The following is a 9,752-nucleotide window of genomic DNA, read 5'->3' as shown; positions in this document are numbered from 1 at the left end:
TGAGTTTTGGAGGTGTGTGTGTGTTCATACAGTAATAAACTCCTAATTCATCAGCGGTTAAATTATTAATAACCAGACGATGTTTAAACTGCACTGAATATTTATTTCTGAATGTTTTATTTGAGTAAAAAGGGAATTGTGTCGTTGACATTGACCGTAGAATCACTGTTGGAGGATCTGGAGTTTTCAGTAAAATCCAATAAACCTCATTTTCCTCAAGATCACAGTTTATGGTCACATCTGATCCCGGATCAGTGAGTTGATCTGATACTGCAGCTCGACAACAGATTAACACATCTATGATAGAAAATAAATACATAAATACTATAGCATTTTAATAACTCACATAAAACCACTGTGAATCCACAGCATAAAACAATTTATGACAAAGTGCATGTAAAAAAATATTCAGCGTAATAATCTCACAGAGTAGAAGCTGAAAGATCCTCATGTTGTTGCTGTGTATGAAAACACTACATCCACACACCATTTTATATAAACTATTTTGCAGAGCTCTGAAACAAAGATATGAAAAAAAAAAAAAAAGGTTTCCCACATCGATCAGAGGAAATGTAAGCGGGTGGACCGTGGTGAGAGCTTTTTCTATGGTTTAGCCACAAACATGTGTTAGACTTTCTGTTATATTTAAAAATAATAATAATAATATATGGACAAGTTGAAATGGTCAGAAAAAAAAAACTTGCAACAATTTTAAAATACTTTTTGATCTTCAACTTAAAAAAAAAACATCCACAAACCTTCATTTATACTGCAGATATAAATGACGCTTATAAAGATTATAAAGCGGTGTATGTTAATACACAGAAAATCTGATATTTTTCACTGTTTATGTATGTTGATAAGCCACTCTTTCATTCAATTCCACTGAATTGTCTCTATCACTCTCTCCTCTCTCCACTATAGCTGGTGTGTGGTGAGCGCACTGGCGCCGTTGTACTGTGGCTGTGGATCATCCCAGTGGATGCTCACACTGGTGGTGTTGAGGAGAGATCCCCTGATATGATTGTAAAGCGCTTTGGGTGTACAGTAGTACATATGAACGCGCTATATAAATGCCTCATTCATTCACTCACTCTGACCTGAATGACCTGCAGAGGGAAGCAGAGAAGCTCTGAATCACACACATCGAAAAGCCTTCACCAGCAAATGTTCAAAAATATAACATTATGTTTAGAAAAGCGATGTGATCTGCAATGAAAAGGAACGGCATAACTGTACTTATTACATACCTTTTATGTCTGCTCTGTTTGTTTCAGCTCTGACTTCACAAAGACTGTAGTGCGAATTGTGCATTTTATGATTTCTTTTCACTTTTTATTTGGCCATATAAGCCTACCGCAGCTATGTAAAACTGTTACATGACTATGAGAAAGGGCGACCTCAATAGACTCTCTCTCTCTCTCTCTCTGATGCTCATGACTCAGTAGGCCTATCTTCGTGTGTTATATGTTGCAGACCCGTGGCCTAGATTCATGTGAAACTGCTTTGACATTTGCAGAGTAACTGCAGTCTAATCATAATAGAAACTTATTACGAAGATGCTTTTCATGTTACAACACAGTTGTCAAATGCTCTGGATATTAAATGGGTTGATCTAGATTCACAAAGAACATCAAATGAAGTAAAGGACAATGTTAAACCCCAGCAGTGCTGTTGTTTCCATTTGAGGTTTAGACAATGAGAACTGAGATACATAAACACATAAACGCACAAGAAAAACACTCAGTTCATGTTTAAACAAGCTCCAGCCTAGACAAAGGTAAGAGACCCTGTCTGTCATTGGTTGTCTAGTAGTGACCAAACCAGTGAAACTTCTGGTTTTGGTTTAGCACTTCTGTTGAGTTTAACCACATGGAGCCTGACTTTTTTTTGAGTATGAAACCATTTAAAGTATATGGTCATTTAAAAAAATGAGGTTGATAAAACTTGCACTGTTTTTATTGATTTATTTAGCACCCTGATAAGGCTCTTTCACATTACATATATTCACATTATATTCCACAAGACAAAATAATAATAGAATTTACACCAATGATCCTGTGGACTTTGCAAGCTCTTTTGATGATTTAAAGAAACAATATATCAATACATTAATTTAATATAGCCTATATATATATATATATATATATATATAGTAATTATGTACTAAAATATAATAAATAATGTTAACAATTTTACTTAAAATAAAATAAAGAGTTACCAGTATTAAAAAACAACAACTATGATAAATGCAAAAGTTTGCAAAACGGATAATAATCATGAATGTGTCACTGCTTCATATTTCTGCACTTGTCTCTCTGAGAACTTGAAGCACTGAAAAATACAGTTCTGGTCACTTGATCTAGGCCTACATTTGAACGATTTTTTATTATTATTTGAGTAAATATTTTAGTAATAATAATAATGTAAATATCTATCAGTCTTGAAATGCATGGCATCTCAGCCAATGAACATGCATGTTTGAGTTACCAACAATAGATCAATAGATATCCAATGTTCCACTTAGATTTAATGCACACTTTGTTTAAGTTGTAAAAGTCATAAAATCATGTTTAAATATGATAACCTGAAAAGGGTAATAGTCGTATAATGGTCATACTCGTGTGTTCATGACTTCGGCAGGTTTAGAGCTGCATATGTGCTGTTGATTTGGCTGGAGCGAATATTTCTACGCATCTTGGAAAAATCCATCGTGGCGTACTAAAAAGAGAAATGAAGAAAACTGTATTAGTGTTTCAGCTGCAGTTGTTGCCGAATCAAAAAAGTATTTCACAATCTAAACAATAAGCTAAAGTTTGTTAAAAAAAAATGTGTTTAACATATTTGACCTGTAATTGCTCCTGATCCTCTTCTATAACTTGATTTTGCTGTAGTAGATCAGTGCTGAGTTGTGATTCTTCTGCAGACTTTCTGTTTCCAACAACAAAAACCTTTACCAGTCCTACAAATAAAACAGCTAAATCAGATTCAATATTTATTAAAGGCTGTATTCTTTCTTTACATATATATATTTGAAGTCAGATAAATTCCGAGTGAATTGTTGAAGTCAAAATAAACCTCAGCTGCCTGTGGATAAGAGCATCATATTGATATTTTTACAAATTGTAAATTTATATTGAATTTTCTAAACTAAAGAAAAATAACTCACCTATCACCGCGACGAGCAGAAGCCCGTTCATCAGAGCAGATATGATGATAATAATCTTCCATTGCGTCTGATTCTGATCAATAAACTCCACCGCCGTATGATTGTGACACTCAGTTAGTTGAGTTGATTCTGTAATGAAAGTGTTCAAAGTTGGTCAATGTCAGGATCTACACAATGACTGCAGTTTCACATATCTGAAATATAATATATATAATATATTGATATCTGTGTGGATCAAGAAATGAAAAATAATTATGTTGTTAATGTGTCAAAGTCTGAAGTGAATGACTGCACTGATCATCATTATGATCTGAAAAAGTAAATGACCTCACCGGTGAAGTGCAGTCTGGTGCTGTTGCTGAGTTTTAGAGGTGAATCTGTGTTCATACAGTAATAAACTCCTAATTCATCAGCGGCCACATTATTAATAACCAGACGATGTTTAAACTGCACTGAATATTTCTTTCTGAATGTTGTATTAAAGTAAAAAGGTAATGGAGTGGTTGACATTGACCGTAGAATCACTGTTGGAGGATCTGGAGTTTTCAGAAAAATCCAATAAACCTCATTTTCCTCAAGATCACAGTTTATGGTCACATCTGATCCCGGATCAGTGGGTTGATCTGATACTGCAGCTCGACAACAGATTAATACATCTATGATAGAAAATACAATAGCATTATTGCATAGCATAACCGATAACAAAACAATTAATAACAAAGCATAATGTATTAATATAAACTCACAGAGCTGAAGCTGAATGATCTTCATGTTGTCGAGATTAAAACACTTCAATATGACTCTTCTTCCCTCCGCACAACATTAAGATGAATCTACTGCAGCTCTGAAGAAAACACCGGAAGACAGAAAACATTTCACATCAAGCAGAGGAAGTCAAAAACTCTGACCACAACATCTAATGCCCCATCATCACTTCACAAAAATATTTTATGTTTTAATAATCACTGGTTTAATAATTTAGTTTTCACAAGACCTTTGATATTGTAAATCATATTAAAGTGACACGTTGGTGTTTGATTTAACTAAGTGGCTGCAGAGAAATATCAACTAAATCTTTTGATTCTAGATCTGTATCTGCTACTGTCACACAAGCAGGGTTGATTCTGTTGAGTGAGAAAAACTCACACAGTTACTGAACTGGTAAGACCAGACCAAACTAATCCAATGCGGTGTCAGTCACGTTTCATAAACGTTCTCTGTCAACTCAGGGTTTGATCTTGAGTGTATGATGAACCTTGAGTGTGTGAACCATGAAAGTGGGACATTTTAAAGTGAACAGACAATCACATGAAACACAGAGAGTCAGTCAGTAACAGCTGCCATCCAGTGGTGAGACCAGAGGTCTCCAGCGTGTGGATCGAGTGGAGAACTGCAGTTTTCAGCCTCTAGAGGCCAGTAGACAATAACATGTTTAACATGTTATTTCCCATTTAATTTAAATAAATCTAATTTAATAAATGAAAACTAAATCCATAAAATGATCCCATGATGGCCAGAAAACAAACCAAGCTCCCAAGATTTTTTCTCATAAGATTTTCATAATCAGAATGTCATGTGGTGGGCTTCATAAAACCAATTTAACATTCACAAAATGTATATTCACAAATATACATACTGGCAAAATAATGATATCATAATATATACACTAGGCTACTGTTCAAAAGTTTAGTATTAGTAGGTTTTTTGTTGTGATGGCAGAGATCATTACTCCAGATTAACTCCACATAATCCTTCAGAAATCATTATAATTTACTGTTTAGCTTGTATACATTTTTTTTAAATTGGAAATAGGACTATGACAAATCAATGAAATGTCAGCAACATTTTTCGGCATTATATGACTTTCACAACAGCAGAGAGTTCACAACCAGAGAACATGGAGAAAGCTGAATAGTTCAATTATTTGGCTCAGAACAGGTTTATGGATCACGGATACATTACGGGTTTATTTCAGTTGTTACGGGCAGTGACATTCAACAAATTATTACAAAAGACAAAGTTTAAAAGCATCGCAAGGTATAAAGGAAAAGCACAACGAAATGATGAACGAGTTGAAGTTTGCTGCTTTCCTAACTTTAGTCTACACGAAGTGAATACTGTATTCAGTCGGGGACGCCTGCACAAAAACGTGCAAACTAGCCTACTAAAAACATTATGAACTTGACGAAACGATAAACAATTGCAGTTTAAGTTCGCGCTGAAATACATTTACCTTTTTTTTAAATAATCCATTAAACTCCTGAGAAACGAGGAGCGTGAACCAAATCCCTCAGTTCTGCGCGCATGCCCGGATAAACTCATGAATATTCATGAAGCCACTGAAACCGAAAATCTCAGAAACCGAAAATCTCGTTAAACCGAGAAGGGTATTCCTGCACAACTGGAGGCTGCAGTTTCAGGACCCCAGTTTTAGGACCGCAGTTTTAGGACCCTAGTTTATTGTGACAGCGCCACCTACAGAACTGGATTACCAAAAGCACAAATTTAACCCCTTTCGCGGCAAAGATAAAAGATCACATTGTTGATCACAACAGATTGTTGTTCAACATTCATTACTCGTTAAAACATCACACTCTTACTTATTTTATCTGGACAAACTGAGCATCATTAGAAAGATTTAAGACTCGATAGTGTTTATGATAAAACTCAAACAGCGAACACAGAGAGATCTGGGTCTCCTCTTCCTGATTTGCGTCAGTAATGTACGCAAATCTCATTCGCTGTACAGCTGTCAATCATCTCACGTGGTTCAACGTGACAATAATCCTACCCTTCTGCATGACGCGGTCCTGTTATCCGTGATAACAAAGCTAAGACACATCTCTTCACCTGAAACAAGAAGCTAATAAATGCACGATTTCGAGTATATGTGGTTTGTGTGTGATTTTCGTGCAATTTTGGGTATTTTCATATGAATTAACAATGTTTACAGTATTGCCAAGAAAGGTGTAGCCATTAGCTGCATATAAATTGCTTTATTATACCATATTTCAACATCTTTTTATGACTTAAAACCATTTTAAACCGCGACCGGAATATGGTACAAATATCCTATCTTACTCGATGGTGGTTTAAAGTGAGCTTTAAGTAAAAGTTTAATATTAATATTTTAAATTGTATCGTGTAGCTTGATGCTACTTGCTCTAATCCACCTGCTGCAGGAGCTATTCTATTCCATAATCTTATTTGTTAATATATATATATATTTTCTAATGAGACTTAGGATCAAGGTGGATCTTGATACTATGTACAAACTAAACCACCTGGATCCTAGAACTGCGGTCCTGAAACAGCAGCCGCCGCTATATCATCCAGTTCGGTAGGTGGCGCTATCACAAAAAACTAGGGTCCTAAAACTGCGGTCCTAAAACTGGGGTCCTAAAACTGCAGCCTCCGGTTGTGCAGGAATATACTACTGGTTAAACCTGCTCATAATGCGGAAGTTTTAACTGTACTTTCGTTTAAAAAAAGTAGCATCTGACCTAATGTCATAAATACTACATTTTATAGGCTATTTTAAAAACAATATTTGAATAATAACAGGGCACTATGATGATCACCAGGTAATGATTTATGCATGAATTAACGCTGTTTTTCTACAAAGGTGTGTCGTAGGTGGAAGATTAAATCACAGTCAGTCACAGCACGAGCGCATGATGTTTGCTTTTGGTCTGCAAGGTGTGTGTGTGTGTGTGCTTTGGCCATCGACTGTTTTTTGTTTAAACAAACATTTACCAGAGACAGCATTGACGTCATGATTAGCCTACATAAAACATGGCTTAGTTTATTAATGATAAAGATGTATCTTTAGCTACTATCATTTTAATTTAGTCATTAGCTATTAGCATTATTGTTAGCATTTTGTATTAATCTCAGCCAGGGCGTACGTGCAGTTAGTGTAAGTTGATATATTTTGATTTGTCTAGTATTACAGTGTATTTCAGGTTTTACCAGAAAGGTATGGGTGAGGAAGAGTCAACTTAAGAATATCATCTGCTAAACTGTAACAATTTAGAAATGATTTTAACATGTGCATGATGATGAGGCAACAGTTAGGCTATTTACTACTTATTGTTTTATGATCTTTTTTAGAGCTGCTAACTCCATTTCGTTGATGTGTAGGCTACTGTGTGCATACAATGACAATAAATATTCTTATCTTAGCCTAGCTTATCTTATCTTATCTTATCTTAGGCTATCTTATCTTATCTTATCTTAGCCTATCTTATCTTATAAATCCAATACATTATTAAGGGGAATAATTGGAATATTTGCAAAATAAGTTTAGTTGTTGAATAATGACGGCATATCTTATTCATCTTAGGCATATAATTATGAGTGAGGCTATAGGCCTGTGTTTTTTTTATTATATTTTTATGATTCAATTTAATTGGCCTATACATAGGTGATGATGATTAATGAAAAAGTTAAATTTAAATAATAACTGCATGGATTATAATAAGTATAGATTAATTTTTACCATGAAAATAGTTAATTTTTTCTTATTCGAGAAGCCATTTCACTCATACATCACAATAAGAAGAAAAAAAGACTGTTGCAACTTCCGTTTCATGCCGACTTTAAATGAAGACATCCTGCCCCAGTTGTGATGGGTCATATTACATAACAGTTCACTTCAAAATAAAAAACAATAAATAGCCTATATATATATATATATATATTTTTTTTTTTTTTTTTTTTACAAAATCTTTGTCCACAAATCCCTGGTTCACAAACAGCCAAATTCACAGATCACTGTTACACAATGACCCAATAACTGTTCATATAGAATAAATCTTACAAATATTGATGTTCCGATTAATAAGAGCAATATTAATAAGAGCAATATTAATAAGAGTATGCTGCGCCTCATGTGGTTCAGATGTGGTGAACATTCAATGATTGCGTTTAGATGAGATTTAGTGCCTTCTATTTTTGCTAGCAAAATGCTCTTCTGGTTGAGGTTAAGTAAAACGTTTTTTTTGTGTGTGTGTGTTTCTACAATTTCAGCTTCATCTGCGTGTTTGCAGTGCTGATAAACAAAGGTGAGCACGAAACAAACACTTAAACTGCATAAATGTTAGACTGTGTGTTTACAGTTAAAGTTTGTGTGGTTTCAGTGTGTCTGCAGGAAACAGTAGAGGGTGTTATTGGCGGTTCTGTTCTCCTGCCGTGTTCTTCCACTGAACATGATCAGAAACTTCAAGACATTACTGTGCACTGGAGACACAACGGCAGCAAGATTGTGTGTGATATAATTGGAGGCCGTCATTCAGAGTCACGGGACCCAGACTACAAGAGCCGAGCTGAAACATTCCCTGAAGAGTATGCGAGAGGAAACTTCTTCATCAGACTCAGCGGTCTCACTCACTCTGACGCAGGAGAGTTCATCTGCCTCATCTCACACTCATCTGAACAGAAGACTGTACGGCTGATCATCAACGGTGTGTGAAACGTGTTTATTAATATATGATTAGAAAGTCGATGTTGCTCCAGTCTGAATGCTGCTGTATATAGTCGTATCTGTTGTCTTTATCACAGCGCAGTCATGTTGTTTTTCTTCACTTTTGTTGTTGCAGGAAAGCAAGGAAGAAAAATAGGTTCAGATGTGGTGACATCATCTCCTTTGCTCTGGGTTTACATTGTATTGTCTGTAGTTTCAATAGTGCTTATATAGCTGGTTTCATCATTTTTTTCTTAAAGCTACTCTGTGTATGAATTACTCCAATCTAGCGGTGAATATTACTTTCTGGCCCCTCCCATTCCGAGGGCGTTTTAACTCCTACGGTGGCGTATTATTTCAAATCTGCCGGCAGTCGCGAGTAATCTCCCGCTCGCATTCGTCACGGTGCCAATGAGTGTAAAAACACGAAAGGCGAAGCTTGAATGTCCAGGTATGTCCCTCTTTGGCTAATGTATTTTCAAGATGGAGGCGCAACATGGCTTCCTCCATTCGAGCAGCTCACCCGTATGTATTATAAATGGCAGATTCTACGCTACGCTTAGTTGGTAGACGTAATTCTATAATGAGCACATATAGTTTTTAAAAAACAAATTTTTTTTGCTAAAAAATCAACTTAAAAAACGACACAGTGATTTTCCTCAATTTCCTCAAATTAACGAGACATTTCAGTAAGTTGGCGCCTTAACAATTCTGTTTCTTTCATTATTTTGTGTTTTCCAGTATTTGTTTTACTCTTTAAGTGTTGTTTTATGTTTAATACCATTTCATTTACTAAATCTGATTCATTTATTCCTATTCAAAGCTTTATTTCAGTATTCACATTTCAGACGTCTTTATGTACTCGATACAATAAACTTTTAGATGAAATATGCAAATGTCTGTGTTCAAATCATTTGCTTGTTATAAGTAATAAGATTTTCACTAAAAGTAAATGTTTTCTCAGAAATGAGAAGAATGTTGTCATCAGAACAATCAGAGATATTTTTTTTTTCAGATTCAACAGCAGAATGTTTCAGGACAGTGGTGATTCCACAAATGAGTCAATGGAGTCCGTGGCTGGGTCCCAATTCGCCTACTTATACTACGACCTAAAAGTAT

The 9,752-nt window shown here is 35.2% G+C and overlaps 2 protein-coding genes across 2 annotated transcripts; one reads left to right on the top strand and one right to left on the bottom strand.

Annotated features, from left to right (window-relative positions):
• Positions 1–2,499: 2,499 nt before the first annotated feature.
• LOC306988647 (uncharacterized protein) lies at positions 2,500–5,514 on the bottom strand. The gene is made up of 6 exons (XM_079593743.1): positions 5,403–5,514; positions 3,916–4,013; positions 3,502–3,825; positions 3,170–3,298; positions 2,850–2,962; positions 2,500–2,721 (listed from the first exon to the last, which is right to left on the bottom strand). The coding sequence occupies exons 2-6, from the start codon at positions 3,938–3,940 to the stop codon at positions 2,629–2,631; spliced, it is 684 nt and encodes a 227-aa protein (XP_079449869.1). The 5' UTR covers positions 3,941–4,013; positions 5,403–5,514; the 3' UTR covers positions 2,500–2,628.
• A 1,100-nt stretch (positions 5,515–6,614) lies between these two features.
• LOC306988530 (programmed cell death 1 ligand 1-like) lies at positions 6,615–9,525 on the top strand. Its single transcript, XM_079593586.1, has 4 exons — positions 6,615–6,753; positions 8,201–8,235; positions 8,311–8,634; positions 8,770–9,525. The coding sequence occupies exons 1-4, from the start codon at positions 6,740–6,742 to the stop codon at positions 8,865–8,867; spliced, it is 471 nt and encodes a 156-aa protein (XP_079449712.1). The 5' UTR covers positions 6,615–6,739; the 3' UTR covers positions 8,868–9,525.
• The last annotated feature ends 227 nt before the right edge of the window (positions 9,526–9,752 follow it).

This window comes from Phoxinus phoxinus (assembly GCF_949152265.1).
Source record: "Phoxinus phoxinus genome assembly, chromosome: 20".
Taxonomy (NCBI): domain Eukaryota; kingdom Metazoa; phylum Chordata; class Actinopteri; order Cypriniformes; family Leuciscidae; genus Phoxinus; species Phoxinus phoxinus.
This window is presented reverse-complemented; position numbering and strand designations above follow the sequence as displayed.

Bases quoted from the DNA above. Each gene is read 5' to 3' on its own strand.
- LOC306988647 (XM_079593743.1), bottom strand. From the start codon at position 3,940: ATGAAGATCATTCAGCTTCAGCTCT. The intron at 3,299-3,501 runs GTGAGGTCATTT...CTTTCATTACAG, and splicing joins CACCAGACTGCACTTCACCG to AATCAACTCAACTAACTGAG. The intron at 2,722-2,849 runs GTCAAATATGTT...TTCTCTTTTTAG, and splicing joins AGGATCAGGAGCAATTACAG to TACGCCACGATGGATTTTTC.
- LOC306988530 (XM_079593586.1), top strand. The intron at 8,236-8,310 runs GTGAGCACGAAA...GTGTGGTTTCAG, and splicing joins TGCAGTGCTGATAAACAAAG to TGTGTCTGCAGGAAACAGTA. The intron at 8,635-8,769 runs GTGTGTGAAACG...TTGTTGTTGCAG, and splicing joins TGTACGGCTGATCATCAACG to GAAAGCAAGGAAGAAAAATA.